This window comes from Phlebotomus papatasi, chromosome 2, assembly GCF_024763615.1.
Source record: "Phlebotomus papatasi isolate M1 chromosome 2, Ppap_2.1, whole genome shotgun sequence".
Taxonomy (NCBI): domain Eukaryota; kingdom Metazoa; phylum Arthropoda; class Insecta; order Diptera; family Psychodidae; genus Phlebotomus; species Phlebotomus papatasi.
Genome location: NC_077223.1, coordinates 68,585,238 through 68,607,181, shown reverse-complemented (window position 1 = coordinate 68,607,181; position 21,944 = coordinate 68,585,238). Strand labels below are relative to the sequence as shown.

Below are 21,944 nucleotides of genomic sequence, written 5' to 3'. Positions count from 1 at the left end.
ATAGTTCCGAAATTCGAATTTGAACAGCGTATAGGGGAGACCGGGGTACCTATAGCCAGGGGTAAAAGTAGACAGTGGATTTTTCTCGTTTTTCTTAAAATGTACATCGAGCAAAGTATTTTTTAATGAAAGTAGGAACACATCCCTATATTCCCAGAAATATTTATAACTCTGATCCTGTTATCCTACAATTTAGAAGCATTTTTATAAAATGGGTATAAAATTGTAGTTTTGATGTTACAGTTTTTGGACCAGCATTTGGTTTTCTGAGTTTCTAGTCAAGATTTCATAGTTTTTCCTCGTTTCTGGTTTAATAAACCTAATTAAAAAATATTTTTCACTTGGATAATAATTATCCACTTTTTTATATAAGATGATAAGCACTGAAACAGCCCTCGGGGCAGTTGTAGTCACTCTTCCGTGGCGGGCTAAAACTATCAATGATTTTTCACTAATACATGGATAATTGTTAGATGAAAAAGTACTATTGATATTCCAAGCAATATTGCCATTTGTATGAGCAACTTGAGAAATAGATTTTTTCAGAATGTTTGCATTAATTTTGCCTCAATTACAAAAATGTCATAAAAAAGTTGGCTAAAGCCCTTTTCTTTAGGTTTAAGTAACATATTCAGCATCAGTGGGCTTCAGTGTATCAAGTGAAACAATATTTGGTATCTCCAGTTTAAAATTTCATCTGGGAAACTAGTGGCAATTAGTACCCCAAAAGTGGCTATTTCTACCCAGGCCGGGGCAAGTGTAGCCAATGTGTCATACTTTTTTTATTATCCTCTCTAGAAAAACTCAACGATTTTAGAGCTTTGGACTACACTGTTTCATATAGCCAATATCCTAATGCTACTTATGAAACATAAAAATATTAGATAAACCTTATCATTTTTTCACAAGTCACTCGCGAAAAAAAAGCTTCATTTGCTGGCTAATTCTACCCCTGTCTCCCCTAATGTTTTTGACGTGGTCAAAAATTTTGTGTAAATTTTGAAAACGTGTGTATTATAAATCAAGTTCACAAATCGTTTTTCATCAGCTTTCAAAATTCTTTTTTTTTGTGCTTTTAGATTTTCTTAGATTCATAAAGTCAATAAGGATTTTCGAATATAGGTAAAATTCAAAATTTCAAAATGAAAACTTAAAACATAATTGAGAAAATTATGTCCATATTGAGGCAAATTGTCTACGCTAGTGTAGGAAAAATTGCTAAATAATATGGTCATAAATTTTTCTATACAGAAAAAATATTTTGCAAAATTTTTTATAAATGTTTGTGAATTCCTGTTGGGGACTTACGAAATGCTGGTAAACCATATAACTCACAAACAAGTTTGTAAAAGTTTGTTCTTTTTTATACTCATTGTTTGTTAATTTTTGAAGGGCACAGAAACAATTTTGAGCAAATGACAAAATTTTAGGAACATTTTTGTGTGTTTATAAACATTTACAAACAAAGGTTTGTAAAAGTACAAAAAATGTTCTTCAAGTGATCATGTTACGAACAATGTTTGTGAAAAAGTACAACCTTTTACGAACTTGTTTGTATGTTATACGATTTACGAGCATTTCGTAAGTCCCTAAAAGGAACTCACAAACATTTAGGAACAATTTAATTAATTAGCTATTTAATTTGACAAGTGTAAGAAAACTTTTAAAGAAATTTAAAACGAATCTCTTTAAGTAGGGAAGGGCTTCCAGGCTTCGCATAGACTCTGACTTCTAACACTTAATATTTTTCCCATATTCCTATAATGAATCTGACCTAATTTTTTTCAGGAAATATATGACGCAAGACTAGCTATTATACAATATATTGCCATTAGATCAGATTCATTAAAGGAATATTGAAAAAATATGAAATTTTCGAAGATGGAGTGTGTGCGAAATGTGAAAGCTCCCATCTCCTCCCTCTCCACCCTCTCCACCTACTCAAGAATGCATTGGCTAAACTTTTAGTGAAAGAAAAGCATCTACTCTAAAGTTTTCAGAATTTTAAAAATATTAATTATTAAAATTCAATGTTAGATATAAATTACTTTTTTTTCATTGGCATAATTCCTACAAATACATGTTAAACTTTTCTATCAAGAGCCATTAATCACTGAACAGAAAATTAAAGGGGGATGTGGGGCTACCTTGAGTTGTAGGGCTACATTGATATACGATTTTTTCGCATATTTCTAAAAGGTGCTGGGTCTTACCAAAATTTAGTTTAGATCCACAATTGTTTTGTTTATCTAAATTACTTTCGTTAAAGCCTAGTTTCTTTTAGAAATATGCAAAAAAAAATCGTATCATTGTAGCTCCGCTCAAAGTATTAAAAGGAATTTCTTTAAGGATTTCTGAAATTTTTGAGATACCGTTATCGTAATTTTTTTGGTATCCTGACATGTATCTCGGTTTATCGCTTCATTATTATCACGACCAATGTGTTCCATCTTTTACATTTTCAACTAAAATTGAATAATTTAGGCAGTTTATACGTAGATTAGACAATTCTTCACATGTCTGAATTGAAAATTATCGAACATTGTTATTTTCGAAAAAGTTAAAAAAAAACTCTCATGTTTATAAATTTTTGATGAAGATTTTACAAGAAAGTACATTTCTCTCTGAAATAAATTTATTTTCTTTTCTTTCAGTTTATTTTATCTCAACAAATTTGTGCATTTATACGAATGATAAGGATATGTTTTTGTTGGGTTTTGTTTTATTGTTCTTCCTTCTAAAAGTTTGTGAGTTTCTTTTTCACAGAAAAAAAAGTCAGAATATTAGTTTAGACAGAGTTTATTTTCAACCTCTATTATATATAGTTTTATGAATGAATTTTAATAAGAAATGTTGCTTGCATATCCTGGCATTGCATTTGGTTTTTGCATTTGTATTTCCAGATGCAGATTTCTGTTGCGGTATGGAATCGCCGGAAATGGCAAAAAACTTATCGATTCGAGCAACACCTGGACGTGTACAGAATCGTGGTCCGTTTTTAGCTTTGTTACACCAACACTGACAATTACTAAATTTTACATTTTATTAGTGTTATACTTTTTTTTTATTGTTTGTTCAGTGTTTCTGTATTAATTTTCTTCCTCTTTTCTCTCCAGTCTCCTTTCCCAAATGCACAAACTTTACGTAAAATTGTATATCTTAGTTTTTTTTTGCAGCATACAGTCGTTTTTATATGAGAGAGATTTTAAATTAAATGAATATCTTGTGCTCTTGGTTAACACAATAAGGTGTAGAGATATGGATATATATCGTTTCTTATTATTCTTTTAGTCCCATTGTAAAAAGTATCCTAGCAGCAGTGCCTTGTTAAAAGTTTCTGTGAAAAAGTTTCATTTTACCATAATCTTATGACTTTTTGCAAGAAATCTCTACAATATCAAATTGTAGGTTAAGCCGTAAATATAATTTATATTAGAATTTCATTTCTTTGTCAAATTCTCTTCGGATTTCTTTTCGTTTGTATTAACTTTTCTTGGAGTTCTCTTTCTTCTGTCCAAACTCTCAACTTCTCATGTCCCCTGTGAATTGAGTAGGAAAAAATCATACACTTTTCTCAAAGAAAAGAAAACATGCATCTCCACCCTTATTTAAAAAAGATTATTTCGTCGCTTGCATTAAAAGATATCGTAACTTTCCTTTAAGGTCTCTTCAGGTGAAGTCTAACGTTTTCCCACTTTCTTTTTCCATATTGAGCTTTTTATATTCTTTATGCGACCGAAAACAGTAAAAAAAGCACTTAAATTAAGAAAATATAACTTTTCTCATAAAGTGGTAAAATTTTTACCATAGGAGACACTTCAAGATAGTTTATCTGAGTGAGTGGACTTGTTTTAAAAGTAAAAATCAACACACTTTTACTATAAAGAAGATAAAGAAATAAAGTATAAAAAATAAGAAATCACAGAAGGGGATATACCAGAATAATAAATTTAGACATAGGAATCAGCTAAATGAACTTTTGAGATAATGCCTTTCCTCAAGTACTTTCAGAACTAAAAAACAAAATTTTCAAATCCACCTTAGGAAAACTTTCAGGCTTCGCACACATTCTGGCTTTGAACATTTCGTATTTCTCTCATATTTCTTTAATGAATCTGATCCTTTTGTTTAAGGAAATGTGAGTTAAGATCACCTATTAAATTATATTGCCATACTGATAAGTCAGATTCATTAAGAGAATATGGAAAAAATATGAAATAATCGAAGCCAGAGTTTATGCGAAGCCTAAAAGCCTTCCCCTAACACATAGGTGCGATAATAAAAAAAACACCCGTAACAAATTGAAGCTGTTCCACCGTAAGGAAACTCGTGACTGGGATTGTACCCCTGTATTATTTTGAATATTATGCCCAACCCACAATAAGTTTTGTTTATAAACATGTCTTTAAAATTCCCTATGAGAGAGAGCGAGATGAATAGATCTCTATTTCATTCACTCTTATTGAAATGGCAAAAGCATGTTTACACAACAAAAGTTATTGTGCGTTAAGCATTATGCACAACGCACAATAACTTTTGTTTATTAAACATGTTTTTGGCATTTCAATGAGAGTGAATGAGATCTAGATCTAGTCCACCTCGGTCATTCTCATAGGAAATTTTGAAAACATGTTTACAAACAAAAGTTATTGTGTGCTGGGCATTATTCTCAGCGCACAATAACTTTTGTTTTGTAAATATGTTTTTGACATATTAATGAGAGTGAGTGAAATCTAGATATAGTCATCTCTGTCACTCTCATAAGAAATTTTGTAAACATGTTTCCAAACAAAAGTTATTGTGCGCCGGACATTATACAGAAAAACATATTTCGTAAAATTGTTCGTAAATATTTGTTTTTTTTTTGATGAACATTGTTCGTAACTTGAGCACTTGACGAAAATTTCTTATTTCATTTCAAACATTTGTTTACACATTGTTGTTTGTGTGGCAAAGCCGACAAAACTTTACGAATAAGTGACAAAATTTCACGAACATTTGTTTTGATGTTTACAGACATTTACGAACAATTTTTTTTGTAAAATATCAAAAAATGCTGATCAAGTGAACATGTTATGATCAATGTCTGTAAAAAATTTCTAAAATTTTACGAACTTTTCCTTTGCGGTTTATAATTTATTTTTTATTTTATTTTCTGTCTCTTGGAGATGCGTGGTCGTTCGCTGGGCCGCGTTGGCCGGATACCCTTTAGCTTCTCCTTGCACTGACCACACTTGGGCACATTGCGTCGCTTCTTCACGTACTGATAGACGAGAAGTCCTCCAGGAGTACGAACAACACGCCTCCTGTTTGACTTTGTGTTGTACGACAACCGGCGTCTGAGGGTCAAACTTACTAACATGAGGGTCAAATTTACTAGCATTTTACGAATTAATTTACTAATTAAATAAGTAAAAATAATTTAGAGAGCGCAATAGTTGCAGTGATAAAGCATTCGTTATATGATGCAAATATCCTAGAACACCTCTCATTCAGGTTCTTGGAAATTTTCCAAAATTTATGCCAAATGCGCATATATTTTGAAATGGACAAAAAATGTAGAACCTCATTTCTGTTGAAGAAAATATTGAAAAAATAAATTTAAAGTCTTTCTTGTAGGGAGGCCAAATTGTACTTTTGGTATATTTTGTGGCTTTCTCCAATTTCATTTAAAAAATAGAAAATCACAAAAAATCCTGTTACGACATTGGTTGTTGGAAACAACGTCTTCTTTGTCGTAAACAAAGCTGTGCAGATTTATGTACATCTACAAAGGTTAGACACAGCAGTCTTGAGATAAAATATTGTGGATAAGCACGTGGAGACAGGTAGAAAAAGTCAAAGAAACTTTCCAAGAAAACTTCCTATCAAGGGACATTTTCAGAGTTTCTTGTGAGCAGAAATATCATATTTTATCCTGAGTGAAGCATATGAGATGTATGATTCTGTCTTTCAAGAGGAAGTTAATTGAGCTTTATGATATGCAAAACATGTAAATTGGGACTGATTAATAGTAAAGTACATGTTAATTTAGAGGGAACATGTGAAATTAGTTTAAAAAACCTACAATATTTACTTGCTTTTGCAGTATTTTGGATTTATTTCGTAATTTAAAGAAGATATAACAATAAACTTTAAAATTTTGTCATGAATCTCAATAAGCAATTAAGGCTATCAACATAATCAAGCATTAACATCAAGTATACATAATACGAAGTGATATGTGGGTAGAAATTTTGGTGATAATGCTTACTATATTACATTATCATTAATTAAATCTTTCGGTAAGAAGATGATTACAAGTCACGATGGGAATACACAATTATTCGAATTTAAAGGGTATTATGTTACATAGTAGTATAAATTTCAAAGCCTTAAGTATCGTCTACTTGAAATTTATATCAATGTCACATAAGATGGAATGGGGCAATTTCGGTTATGAAATTCAAATTTTATTTTGAAGGTCTTGATCAGAAAAATGACAAAGTGAAGTCAAATTGTAAAAAAAAGTGAAAAACAGAATGCTTGAAAGTATCTAAGTATCTCCAATGGAATTTTAACGTGTTTATCAAGAACAATACAGATAATTTCCTCAAGAAAAACAATGTTTTACGAAAATTGCTCCCAATATGTAGAGGCATTAAGGCATTAAATTCAAGATTTTCCCATTATCCTCATTATATTATTCCTCATCAGTCTGTTTTGAATTACTACAACCTAACTAAACAGAAAAGATTTTTAGAACTGGTTTTATAGTACAACAATTTAATATCAATGGCATTTTTCAAAATTCAGAAGTTTCAAAATACTAAGTAAAGTTAAAATTTTTGGAGGACTGTATCATTTTGGAAAAATCTCATTTACAATTTTTAGGCATACATAAATATTAATTTTTTCATATTTCTTCTAAGGAAAATCGTGTTTTTTTAATTGGTATTTACAACTTTACTGATAGACACAGTTTTAAGAACTTTCTGATGTAATATTTTTATTTGTATTATACCAGAATAATAAATTTAGACATAGGAATCAGCTAAATGAACTTTTGATATAATGCCCTTCCTCAAATGCTTTCGGAACTAAAAACAAAATTTTCAAATCCACCTTAGAACTTAGGATTCATGTAATCTTAGATTCTTTTATTACCATGAAACCATTAAAAAAATATTGCAAAATCTTTTTTTTATAGAAATTTTCAATAATTCTTAAACAGCCAAAAACTGAAAAGATTGAAAAGTTTAACTTTGATGAGATTAAGAATTGAAGAACTAAATCTACAAACATTATACAGGCTTCAGATCTAAGGTTTATCCAAATGGCTTAATTGTTTTAATTCTTCAATATGAATTTATGGGAAAATCTTCATATAGAATGGTAGGGAGAAGTGGGGCACCTTTGAAATTGGGATTTTTCACCTACTTTAAAATAAAATTAAGCCTTTTCCTGATATAATTTAGCTTCACAAACAGATTGAGAAGCTAAATTATATCACGATGAGGCTCAATTTTATTTAAAAATAGGTGAAAAATCCCAATTTCAAAGATGCCCCACTTTCAATGTTGCCCCACTTCCCCCTATTCAAAAGAAAATAAATCTGAAATTATTCTTTAAAAAATCACTGCAATTTATTGTTGTTTAGAAATTTTAGACCTCCGGGAACTAGGCTAATGCCCTAGAAGCACTTACGATTTAAGCCAAGAAACGGCTTGGTTAGTGGGAAACTTATGGGTTTGATAATAATTACGTTAAGTCGTCTCTCGGCTTAAGTTGTAAGTGTGTCCAGGACGTAAGCGTCTAGCCTGCCGACTGCTTTACGAAATTAAAGCTTTCAGTGGACACAGGGAATAAGTACTACTCCTTGAGTACCATTAACATCATCCCGCCCAAAGGGGTAGAAAAAATACTAAAGATAAAACTGTCTCTTTATGAAACTGCTCCACCATCCCCTATTCATTATTGTGGAGCTCAGAGGCAAAATGATACATATCCTATGCTTTAGCCATAGGATATGTGTCATTTTACCTCTGAGCTCCACAATTATTATAAGCTTCCAATATTTCATAGCTTACACTTGGCATATTAAAACATTCTTACAAGATCTTGTCCTTAATCTTATCTAAACGACAATTTCCCAGTTTAATAAACATAAAAAAAAACACCTCGAAACTTCCATACGATTGACGATTGAAATAATTTTATTACAACAATTAGAAACGGTTAAGATTCCCTTAATTGTATTTCAGTGGGTAAATTTGGATCATCAAGTAGGAAAATGATCCCTTTGTAGAAGTTATTCGGAAAAGGCATTTTCCTAAGAAAGTTAGACCAAAGACAAGCCGGAAAAAGGAAGGCAATATCGGAAGAGAGGCAAAAAAAAACAGCCCTTGTAGAAAATTTAATAACGACATCCACTTTCATCTGTTGGTGCGACACTTTAAGTTTTCTTCCTCCTCTCAATAAGCACCCTTATCAAGTGGGTGAGAAAAGGCATTTGCCAGTTCGTTTTGTTTGAAAAAGCGTCTGTTGCTCTCTTCCCCATCCTCATGAAGAACTGAAGCGCTTTTTTGCATGCCTTCCCTCCATCTCGTTTTAATGCAAAATATGGGATGAGACGAACATTTACAGAGGGACGAAGGGGGAACGATAGCAAAACAATGAATCTGTTTGTGTTGGAAAATAGGCAAACTTGCTGAAAGTTTATGCTCCCAACATACTTGAAAATAAAAAGCTCCTCATAAAATCTCCCTCCCATTTTTGGAGCACTATAATACTATACACACACCCCTTTTCCCTTTTTTTTCCTCACATTAAATGCCAAAAAGACTGAATAACCCGCAGAACTTAAAGTTTCAATAAGTGTCCAAGGGAGTTAAAATTACTTCCGTCTCAATGCGTCTAACCAAAAACATAATGTCCTTTTATCGTTATTGTTGTTTGGGTCCCTTTTAGCGTTTAAATAGACCTTTCTTATTTGTGCCTTAACTCTCTGAAGAAATATGCAGAATCATTTTGAATAAAGTCATGCGTGATATGTCTTTATAAAGGGAATGTGAAAAATTTGTCAATTCATGATTATCCTTCTCAAACACCAAAGAATTTTGCTCTAACCAGATATGACATCTCGCAAATAATGCATGAATGTTTTTATCGATTTTGCAACAGAGATTGGGAGATACTTTTCATAAAATTTCATATTGAAATTTACAATCTCAAAATAAAATAAAGATAACGAATTGCAATTTGCTTCTAAAGTTACTACTGCTTGAACTTCACAGAGAGAGCTGTATATAAAAGCTCTCTTTTAAGTTATATAAGTTTATTTCCACTTCTCATCCCATAAGAGATGATATTTTGATAGAATTTTGGGTATATAAGTTTTTGAGTTTTTTGACATTACGCTGTTTGTCCGTCTGATCGGTCTGATCCATCCGGCCGTTACCAGACCTAAACCTAGAGACGAAACAGTTAGATATATCGACTTGGAACTTTCGGAAAATTCTCCCCCTCCCACATAAGTCTACCCGTGCGATATTTTTCACTTCATGTTCTAGAGCTCGTCTAGGCCGACATTTCGTTCTTACACAAAAATTTCGTTGAATCATTTCTAATACCGGTTTCTTCAAGATCAAAGGTAAAAGGGGTGGCAAAGCGTCCTAGGCTTTGCGAAATGCTCGAACTCGAGACTTAGATGCTATACCCTATACCGCAAAAGTACTTTCGCATCATTTACCGTTTACCGGTTCTCAACCGATTTGAACTGATTCATAAATCACTCAAAAGATCCCCCGAAACAGTATTAAAAGTAATAGAATTAATTTTCACATAGAAATTAGTTATCGGTTATGAACCGGTCCAGTACCGGTTCAAAACCCGGATTGGAACCAGTTCAGTTTTGTCGGAATTTCCAAGATCTTTCCAACGACCCCAAACATGACCCCATTCGCTTGATAAATGCGCTCTATAGTGTCTTATTAACCTTTGACATTGAAAAACCGTAACTAGGAATGATTGAACGGGATTTTCATCTAAGGGCGAAATGTCCGCCTTTGTAATCTCTGAAACATATCCAAAAATGAAAAAAATCGCATGACGCGTTTTCGAGCAATCCCAAAAAAAACATGGTTTTGGAGGGGAAGGGGAGTGGTGGGGAAAAATGAGGGGCATGTTAACGATACTTGGGTCGACTTATGGGGGGTCCTCCTTAGGTCCCAACCCAAGTCGCTATCTCTTACCGTTTGGCCTCTAGAGCTGGCGACAGCCGGACGGACAGACGGACAAACAGCGTGACGACATTTCTCAGAAATCGTCTGAAACGTGAAGATTTGTTGAGAAAACTGGTCTCCGGGGGGTGGAAGGTGAAAATTTTGTGTGGGGGAGGGGGAAAAAATCGAGGGATTATATACTGCTCTCTCCGTAGAGTTCGAGCAGTAAAGAATAGTTTAAAATGCGTAATTCTTATCCGAATGGTATTATATTTTGGGCTCGTTAGAAAGGTCTTGAAATTTCTGACAAATCTAAACCAGTTTTAATTGGTTTTCAATCAGTAATAAACCAGTTTTAAATCTATAACTAATTGTTGTCTGAAATTCTTTTAAATTACTCCTAAGCTATTTTGGACGATCTTTTAGGTGATTTATAAGTCAGTAAAATTGTTTGGAAACGGGTAAATAGTAAATAGTAAATGAGTACTTTTGAGGTATAGGAGATAGCATCTAAAAATCGCGATTTCAAGAATTTCATACTGCATGGGTTGGGCATGTTCTGTCACCATATTTTTATTTATAAAAATTATATACATATTTTTATTAACTTGTATTAAGTCACACATTTCCTAAAAGAATGAGTCAGATTCATAAAAGAATATGAGAAAAATATGAAGTGTTCGAAGCCAAAGTGTGTGCGAAGCCTCAGAACATTCCCCTATATAAGTAAACTCTATAAACTTGTATATTTATTTATTTACTTCAATTTATTTAAAACGAATCTCTTTGTCAAAGAACATTTTTTGACCTGAACCAATATATTCTTCTAAATATATATCCATCAAATTATATTTTTACCTAAATCAAATCTCTTTATAGTTCGGGGTAGAAAACATATCCTGATTGATAAAACAAGTTTCTACATCATGTCCCTTTCACATTAAAGTTGATTTATCACCTTCGAATTTTCACTGTCCCAAACTCATTAATATCACATTAACTGGTTAGTTGGCGGCATTATATGAGAAATTTGCTGATATCGTGGGGCGACTATTCTAATTTGCAGGTTGATTGTACGGTTCTTGTTAATTTCCAATAGCCATAATTACTTGAGTAATATAATTGGTGCTTATGGTAAATAATGACGTTGTCATATCACAACTTCTGGAATGATAAATAAGAGGATCTTTTGATATATAAGACGATAAAAGTCGAGAATTTTCGTATTTATTCAATAAACAATCTCTATATGAGCTCATAATCAAGTGACAAAAAAATCATAAATTCTCATGTGTCTATCCATTTTGCCCAAGGGTTTAGTCTCAAAAACCTAGTCCTAAAGTAAGTGTCACATAAAGAATTTTACAGCATATTTTACCAATTTCACTCCTTCATGCCGTACTCTGACTCCTACTCAATTGCGCATTTTTATGATTCTGGAAGATATGCGAATATGCCAAAGACAGAAAAGAGAAGACGATAAATGAAAAACCAGCGACAAGTCTAGATCAGTCTGTTGTAGATAGGATTCTTAAAGTAAACTTGTTTGATGAACCTGTCAGATTCGATTTGAATGACTTTCATTAGCCCCTCCTCACTCTTTATTCCTTAAAAACGTATTTTTGGATATTCTAATAAGATCTTTACTTATAGAGGCCTTAAAGGGCAATTGTTTAATTTTTATGTTTTTTGTAATATAAGGGAGAGCCTGCATGTTTGAGACGCGGTGGATTATTCTTCGATTATTTAAATAAATTTGGCAAAAACAAAAATCAAGTTATTTTAATTAAGTCTATACTAAGAGAGCATACTAAACACTATACAAAATTTCAAAATAATTTTCTGAGTTTTTGAAATAATTTTTTAAAAACAAAACATTGAAAAAAGTATATCAAACATGTTGGCTCTCCCCTAGCATTAAAGACTATCAATCTTCTCGTTATCCGACCTTATATCAAGAAAAGTTCTTAAAAATCTCACTTTATTATTTTTTTATTTGTCAGCAGAATGGTTCGAAAGTGAACTTTGGCAAAGTTTGAGCTCGAGCTAAGGGAATGAAATTTTATAAGCACGACAGTAGGTGGAATTATTTCAAATATTAACTAGCAGTCATGCAACTTTCATCTTATTATACTTTTAAGTACACTTTGAAATGTGAGGATACTTGGGAAAACGTAAACATTTTAATAAAAATAATTTGTAATTCAAGTCAAGATTTCATGCAGATTTTCTCAATGTTATATACTCAAGGAGCCAGAGAAGACAGCAATTGAATATCTTGGTATTGTTATATATATCATTGCCGCAGGAATTGTTTCAAAATGCATGGGCAAAGCCAACAAGTTGGTACATTTCAATGTAAATCAACAAGATCCTTTGCCATCTTCTGAAATGGGTAGCATTTCGATTTAATTTATTTCAAACAATTCCATAAGAAATCTCACAAGATTAGTGGCTTGTATTTCCAGTAATTAATTCAATACGCCCCAAGAGAGAGAGAGAGCTATGATAAACTTAGAGAGAAAAAGAGGACTTATATATTTAAATGAATGAAGTAATTAAAGAATTGCAAACTTGAGAGTATCATAAGGGAAAAACAGCAAATCTTATCTTAATCTTTCATGAGAAATCAATTCCTCTTATTACACTTAACTAAGAGCTTTTTACACAAAATTCTCAAATTCATAGTACATATTTTATTTGTTGGTTTTCATACAATTTTGCTTTCTCTTCTGGCCATTGTCTTTTATTTCACAATCTATGCAAATTAACCCAAATTGCAAATTTTTGGTGTCTAATTACTTTCATTTTCTCAAATTCTGTGAATTTATATTGTCTCATTTCAGGAACCTTGACAGTTAACGTTAGCGTCCTATTACTAAGTTTAGCATCACCCGATGAATCTAGTTTGGTAAGTACACAACCATGTACAACTTTAAATATATGAGATGGTTTTTCAGACCAAATTATAATTCTGAAAAAATATTTAACAACATAAGATTTCTTTAGAATAAGAAAAATCAAAAATATTCGTGTTGATTTTTTTATTATTTAGACCAGAATTATGAGAAAGGAAAAACAGAAAGAAAGCTTAGATTCTTCTACAAAAATTTCTGTCTTAATTAAATTATATTTAAAAATTGCCAGAGCAATAAATTTGTGTATACCTGGCAATCCTCCTTAATATTAAATATGCATTTGATAAATAGACTGGTCTAAACTGAAATTGTAAAGATTCTCAGCCGAAAAGTCTTTTCACTTGTATCAATTCCTTCAAATAAAGAATTACTAAAGGATAGTCTAAGAAGATTACAAATCTTAAACTTTTCATTATCATTAAATCGCTTTGAAAAAATGAACTTTCTGCAACAACCTGTTTTAAAATAAAAATTAAGAGATTTTTTTTCAAAAAATTAAAAATTTGCTTTTATTTAATTATGAAATGGGTAGAATTTCCTTTTTATAAAACGTGCTTTTTTCTTAAAAAATGGTCGGAGGAACTGGGGCAAAAAGTCACAAAACAGATATTTTATGTTTTTACAAACTACCCGAGCACCTCCAAAATTTCTAATTAGCACAGTTTTATAGAAAATTTACCGCTCTACAACTCTGTGAAAGTCATTTTCCTCTATTTTGTAAAGAAATATATTTATCGAGCCGGTTTCTAAAAGGTAATTTTGTGATCATTCTAAAAAATTCTGGGGCAAATAGTATCAGGCATAAGATACTATCACATTTTGATTCGCTTTATTACGGGATTCCGTAAATTTAAGTAAAATACCTAGATTACATATTTTCATAGGAAATTTTTCTTCTACACTTTTGTAAAACATCGTTTTCTCTATCTGAGTGACAAAGCGCATTTTAAGCTATATTTTACAAAAAACACGTAAAAGACTGCAAATCGTTTGACCAATGCAAACAACAAGCGGCGACACATAGCATTGACGTTTTCTTTTCATCGTGGGACGTCATAAATTGTTTCGATTTTTGGTACTTTTTGCTCCATAGCTTTTGTTACTTTTTACCCCAAGGTGGTCGTTTTTACTAAAAGGATTTCTGGAGAAAAGAATCTTTGTAAAATTCTAAAATAGATAGCGGATTTGTATTCAAAGAATATACAGATAATTTGGGAAATATTCACCAGTGCATCAAATTTAATATAAGTAGCTAATAAATTGATATCTTCTGCACGGAAAATATTTTGAAAAATAGGGCTAAAAATTTCGATATTTTTTTTTTATTTTCTAAATTCCTTGTTCAAATTCTAAAAAAAACTTACGATGTTGAAGAAGAATTATGGCGGCTATCTATGGAAAAAATTTTAAGCCGCTATCTTATTTATCTTGGAAGATATTGAATTTTAAAATTTTCGATTTGTGACTTTTTGCCCCAGTCTCCCCTATATCGTAATTTGTTGATGTCCAATAGCGATTTTCAGAGGAGAAGTCACAGAACATTTTCCTAGAGCAACCATGTCCCCCTTCCATCAACAACTATATCCTTCCATTGCAATTTTCCAAATTTTCTTCAAATCCCTGAATGTTCGTTAAGTCCATGAAAAGGGATGTCAAATATCCTCCTTAAAAAGTTCTTGAAGATCATAGAGTCAAACGTTACCGTTATAATAAAAACAAAATAAAAAGTTGAGAGTATAATGGCTTTATTAAAATAGTTTTTCTCTCTATAAACTTTTTATTTTAAGTTTTTGAAATCGTATCTTTTAGGACTATTTTTCAGAAGTCTTAACTCTTTTTTCAATGAAAATATTTCTGTATAGACGACATTACCCAGTAACCAATCCTTTTTATGAACTTTGGAGGACATTCAGAGATTTATTAGGGAAATCTGGAGAATTACAGGAAAATGAAAAATACAGAGATATAAATTGTCCTATGAGAATCTTCCTTGAGTCTTCTTTTAAAAATTGTTCTTTGTCATCAACAATGCAAAATAAACTATTATTGTAAAATAGGATTTTTAGTAAGGTCTTTCAACCCATTTTTCAAGCTTATGTTCTGTGTTTTACTGGTTTTCCTACATTTAAGGTTGGTCCCGGAACAAAATTTATTATCTTTGCCAATACCAATTCGATGGTTAGATCTTGTTCGTGCCGGAAAGTTAGACGGTGTTACTCATTATTGTTTTCATTATTGTGGAAAAATACTTAATTAAATATGTAAAAGCAGTTATTTAAAAATTACCATTTTACCACTTACCTTTTTGTAATTTTTCACAGTTTTATTCGATATTCAGCAACAAATTTATAATCTTTATAATTTATTCAACAAAATAACAGTATATTATCAAGCACTTCTGTAAGTAACGCGTAAATAAATTTAATCTCTGGAGTTTTGTTTAATATGTGTAATGGATTTTATTTATTTACTAATTCAAATTCCAATGAAAAAAATTCCAAGTAAAATTAATTTCAACGTAAAATTGCATTCAAATACACTAAGCTAGAAATATGACTTTTTTATGAAAAGTAGTGGCACTTTTTGTGGAATCAATTTTAACATTTAAAGACTTGAATTTTTGTATCTATAGCACCATTTTTTTATTATTACCTTGAGAATTTCAGGAAGTTGATTAAATTAAGTGAACCTATTAAGTAACTCGTCTAACTTCTCAAATCTATGAAACATTTAAATTTCCCTTATAAAATTTTCAATCAAAGTAAAATAGAAGTATTTTTTATGCTAATAGAATATTTGTAAAACACTTAAGATACTAAAAATTATTAGATAGACCTATAATACATATAAGAAGAGCCATTAGCCTATAATATGTATTTCAAACTGGAAGTTAAGACTATAGTTTCCAAAGATTTCGAAATTTTAAATACAACTAGCGGTATATTTTCGAAAATTTAATGAATTATTTGCCTTTAATATCTAATAGGACAAAGTGATACAAGTTGGACATAGTGTTACAAGTTGGACAATTCGCCGGTACAAGTTGGACATGGCCTTTTTCTTGATAAAATACAGTACAAAATTTGTTTTTATGCGCAAGGAACCAAATTATAAAACTAAAGCATTAAAAATATACAAATAAAAATGAAGTACTAAATTTATAAAGAAAATAGCCCTGTCCAAATTGTACCATTATTGTCCAACTTGTACTACTTTACCCTACTTAGTCAAAGTTCTTACTTTTTTCGCCTGTTAAGAAAATAGAGAAATGAAGCCATAAAGCATAATCCTAAAAATCTTAAACCCGTATAATATTCAGAATTTTATATAATTATTATCTAAATTTAATTTATTCATCTATAAACTTTATCTAAAAATTGAGAATAAATTTACTAAATACTAAAGAAAATTTTTGGAGATTAGTATTGGTTTTACCTTAACTTTAAGTCTATAATTGAAATTTAAATCTTTTTTTTGCAGAAATACGAAGTTGAATTTTTACTGCAGCAACAGTGGTACGATCCACGCTTGAGGTATGCCAATCAATCCCAATATGAATATTTAAATGCGATTCATCACCATGAAGATATATGGCTGCCAGATACTTATTTCATAATGCATGGTGACTTTAAGGATCCAATTATTCCAATGCACTTTGCATTGCGCATCTATCGAAATGGGACAATCAACTACTTAATGAGGTAAAGTAGCCCGATGATGGGTACATGCATTATTCTTTAAAACTATAGAGTTATTGTGAAGTATCAGAGATAAACCGACAATTTTCCCCTTTTATAGGCGCCATTTGATCTTATCGTGCCAGGGACGGCTGAATATATTTCCATTTGACGATCCTTTATGTTCGTTTGCGCTCGAAAGTAGTACGTACATCTATTTGATTTTTCAACCATTTTCATTCTTCCTCCTAACGTCCTCTCTTCTCTTGCAATCTTACCCAACATTATATACCACAATACACCTCAATCACTTCTTTTACACCTCTTCTCTTCGGAAAAGTTATACTTTTCTGGGCCCTGTTTCTTCATTTTTTTTTTATTATTTCAACCTCACTTCAACATTTACCAATATTTTACCGCAATAACACATCATCAAACCATAAAAGGGCAATATATATTTTGCAACATATGCCGATAGAAATCTTTTGAAAATTTATCCAACCATCTTCTATAGGCATTTGCATTATTATTTCACCATTACATCTTCTTTCCCGACCTTTTTTTTCTTTATCGCAACTTCATTCGAGCTAAAACCAAAACATTTTGTAAACGCCTTCAGCTAATAGGCTACCACAAAAAATACAAATATGTCTCTGTTTGTAGTATCATACGAGCAATCAGCCATAACGTATGTGTGGAAAAACGATGAGGATACATTGCGAAAGAGTCCATCGTTAACGACCCTCAATGCGTACCTCATTCAAAATCAAACGATAGCGTGCCCCATTAAAGCCAGCTGGAGAGGTAAGGATTACAATTTCATGTTGATAATAAATTTCCAATTTATCACTTCACAATTAGTGCCTCTCAATTTTTATTTACAAATAAAACACTTGTCATATTTACAACTCATTTCCAAACAACAAATGCTCTTTTGTAGTTGTTCTTTCTGTGGATAAGCTTCTCAAAATGCACATAATCTCTCTGTGAGCTTTCATTGTTGTTCATTTGCATTCTGACGCGCAGAGTGTTGCAAGAAGAGCTGAGTTGATGATAAAGCACAATGGTATAAAACAACGTTTTAAATTGTTTTTAATTAATTATATCATTTATTGTATGAAATTATGACGTGTCAACTCATCAACATAGTGAACAATTTATGTATTAGAGCCTTGGTAGAGCTAAGACTTAAGCTGAGAAACAGATTAAAGGAAAATTGATGAAAATGTGGTTTAATCATCATTTAGATGAATTGTGTTAATTTGTCCTTCGGCTATTCCATTATTGTCAGTAACGGATTTCTGTAATTTCTTTGACACAATCACCATTTTCGAAAAAGCTCTCCTGGGGTGACATGATAACTTATTTTCGATACTATCGACTGTCGATTCTGAAAAATTTAAACGATAGCAGGACTTCCTGGAACTAATATAGATATTTATCAACAGTCACATTCTTTTAAGATTGTCACAACCAATGGCCCAATAATGCGTAAAAAGTCGACATTCGCTTAATCTAGCAGATATAGATTTATCGATACTATCGATTCGATAGTGTCGAAAAGTTCTCATTCAACCCCTGATATTCAAATGAATTCTTTTCAAATGGTCTTACCAGAATGTTACAGAATTCTCCTACAGATCAGTATAGGCCCTTCTCTTACGTATACTTTAATTTACCGCATTATGAATCTCGTACTCGAATTTATGTAATGTATAGATTGCATTCCAATTTTCTAAAATAAACGGTGGTGATCATTTTCAAATCTATTTAACACTAAAGATCTCTTCCAAGTGAAATAAAAACTAAACCTAGTGTCCATAATGCCGTATGATTTTATAAGTTCGTGCAAGATTTTTGAGTATAACATTAACAATGTATCCCCCTTTATGTAAGGGGGGAACCTAAATAACAAGGTAAAAAACTGATTTTTAATTGCTAAAATCGATAGATAAAATCTATTTAATAATATGCCGTAAAAGTTTGAGAAACCATTTCAAAATATTTTCAAAGATATAAAGAAGAAAACAAAGGACCATCAAGCGTACTTGCAAGAGTTCGGGTGAACATCCAAAACTTTGAAGCGCGTATTCTCCACTTCATATATTTTCTATTTTGTCAAAATTGCGGGAAAGATAGCAAAAAACTTATTGACCGATTGCTATGAATTAAGCAATTAAGGGCTTATTCTCTTCAGAATTGTAATTTCATCTAATTTAACTTAAATGGCTTTTGAAAAAATATTTTTTATATGAATTCTTTAAAATTTTTTTTTAAAAAAAGTACCAGTTTAACGATTTTTCTGGATTTTTTGGTTCAATTCTGAAATACACTAAATGTTCCAATGCACTAGAAATGAGTCAATTTTACGCAAAAAGATTTTCTATAAATTGTTAAGGCCTTCACAGAGGCCTTAAAACATGTTAAAGATGATGCCCTGGACTGGACGTCAAAAACCGATGAAAATGTTGAATTGAAACAGTTAAGACATTTTTATGGAAAATTGTCGAATCACAGTGAAAGAAGTTTCGGGGTTTATCGTCACATCGGCACCTTTTTTGTATGCTTTGGGCATGAAATGTGTGGTAGCAAAGTTTCCACAAGAAGCTTCTTTATACATCCTTGTTTGTCGTGATTTTTTCAAAATTTTTTTTATTTGTTCGAAAATTTGTGACATAACTAGAGGCCAAACAATAAGAGGTATCAAGTTCCGGACTTCGACGACCCCCCCCCAATTAATCAATATTATCTATGACAGTCTTTTTTTCTTTTACCCCCTCCCCCCTTCATTCCCCTCCAAAACCGTGTTTTTTTGGTTTATTGCGAAAACAGCTTCTAGTTTTTTATTACCTTTTAAATATGTTTTGGAGATAATCAAGGTGACTATTTTGTGCTTAGACACCTATGTTCGAAAAACATTTCGACATCGAATTTTCGAAAGTCAAAGTTTAACCACTTTGGATGACCTTTTGAATCAATTTGTTTAAATATGGTTTGTTTTTAAAAAATCCTAAAATTTTCAGCCCGAATCGATAATAATGAACGCGTAAATGATATACCTTTTTCGGATTTATCTGTTTTTTGTCCGTTCATGCTAAAATATCCTAAAATGTACTTTTCTTTGATTTTTTTTCGGAATTGTTTTTACCTTACTTTTAAACTCACTTCGTATATCATATAATTTATTGAATAATTCAAAATTGCATAACGTTTATGAATTATATTTTAAATGGTTTTTTTTTAAATTGTGCTATCCTTAATGGTCACAAGTTCGTTGTATTTTCAAAAATATGCTTAAGATATCATTTAAATTGAATATTATCATAGGTGCTAGCTGAAAGCCCAAATAGACTTATATCCTAGACACACATACGACTTCAGTCGAGAGACATCCCAACGTAATTATACTTTAATGATCAGACTACATTTCCATCAGTTTCTGACTAATCTATCTTTTGACTTAAGCCAAAATATGCTGGCTTAGTTGGTTGGAAACTAATGGGAATTTAGTCAAATCATTACTTTTATTATAATTTCGTTAAGCCGTCTCTCGGCTCAAGTCGTATGTGCGTCTAGGGTCTTACCGTCGAATTTTCACGGCTAAAAATTTTTGAGGATCAATCTGAGTCTATTTGAGCCTTAAAAAAAGGAATTCGTCGATGAAAGTGGTCATTGTATCATCAATTGAAAAGTTGCCAAAACCAAAACCCTAACCGATCATTGAGCACAATGAGATTGGAATACTTTATGGGAATAGGGGAAAGTGCTCTCCCTTCGAACGTTCATGCCTTCGAATTATTTGTATTTCTTTTGTTTTTCATAAGAGATTTACATTAAATTATCATGGAATTATCAACAATTGATGATAAGCCAACTAATATTTAATATAAATGTGTAAGTCTCTTAGGAAAACTGAAAGAAAATTCACATTATTCAAAGGCATGAACGTTCGAAGGGAGAGTACTTTCCCTACATTTTTTATTAAACTTAAACCTTAGCAGCATAAATTATAATCATTAATCCAAGACAAAATGCGTAAGATGCAAATCTCAACTCTGTTCTCAAAGTCACGCTTTTCTAAACAAAATTGTAGTCATAAATCACAAAACGCATCACTAAGCTACCCCATTCTCCCAATTGTGGTTCATCAACAAGTGTCTCAATGGGCATAAGATGCTGGGCAGATTCAGGAATGTTCTGCAAATGTTGCGTAAATATGCTTTCTCCTACTCCGTGTCCAAAATGTTTGACTTTGAGAATGGGATAATATGTATAGAGATATCCATCAAAAAAGAAAGTGTCATGCTATTTTTTTTCCATTCCTTATTCAATTTCTTTTTTTGCTCTATTGAAAAATTTTCACACGCTTCTTTGGGATCGGATCAGTTTTCCTTATGTTTATGTATTTGTACAAGTCACATAAATTTTCACACACAATTGATTTTTCCCCAATTTTCCTTACACAAACATACACACATACATTCTTATAAGGGCTGAAAAAGGGGATGGGAAAATTGTGTACGAAGAAAATGGGGGAAAAAAAAGATATATTTGCAAGAAAAAAAAATACAATATGAAATTAAATACATTTGGGGTGAATTGAAGCTTTCGCTTTAGATGATAAATTGTTTAGAAAAAAAGTATCACTTCTTGTGCGGCCCATTGCCACACAAATACCCACATCTCTTTTATTATTTGATTTTTTCATATAATTTACCTTTTTTGCATAGATCTTTTTTACAACTCTTAACATTACTTTTGTTGCAGGACTTGACGGTGTAGTCCCTCAAAGTATGAATTATTTAATATTCTTTAAATGCAACACAGTTATGTTTAATTTTAAATTCAAATGATTTCAGAATCGGTTTTCCCAAATGCATTCAATTTTATCTAATCATACAACATTTTGACACATGTACACATACACATTATTTCTTGGTAATAATAAATCTTTTGTAATATAATTTTCATACTATATGTATTTTATATGTAGAAATTGTTATTCTTAAAAAAAAAGAGAATATCTCATGTACATTTAACACATTTGAAATCATTTTGAACGTTATCACATAAGAGCTCCCTGAAGAAGCTTTATGGTCTTGGCTTATAAATTGAGTGTTCTTTATGTTTTGTTTTGAGAGAATGTT

The 21,944-nt window shown here is 31.4% G+C and overlaps 1 protein-coding gene across 5 annotated transcripts in view; it reads left to right on the top strand.

Annotated features, from left to right (window-relative positions):
- LOC129804003 (glutamate-gated chloride channel) overlaps nt 1–21,944 on the top strand; it is a 186,039-nt gene that overhangs the window by 125,222 nt on the left and 38,873 nt on the right. For 2 of the 5 annotated variants that reach the window (XM_055850946.1, XM_055850943.1), the window contains exons 5-9: nt 2,904–2,990; nt 13,049–13,113; nt 16,601–16,821; nt 16,919–17,001; nt 17,461–17,601. In XM_055850946.1, the coding sequence (XP_055706921.1) occupies nt 2,904–2,990; nt 13,049–13,113; nt 16,601–16,821; nt 16,919–17,001; nt 17,461–17,601 (597 nt within the window). Of the gene's footprint in view, nt 1–2,903; nt 2,991–13,048; nt 13,114–16,600; nt 16,822–16,918; nt 17,002–17,460; nt 17,602–21,564; nt 21,589–21,944 lie in introns of all 5 variants that reach the window. The other 3 variants (XM_055850945.1, XM_055850944.1, XM_055850942.1) reach the window with 2 other exon arrangements.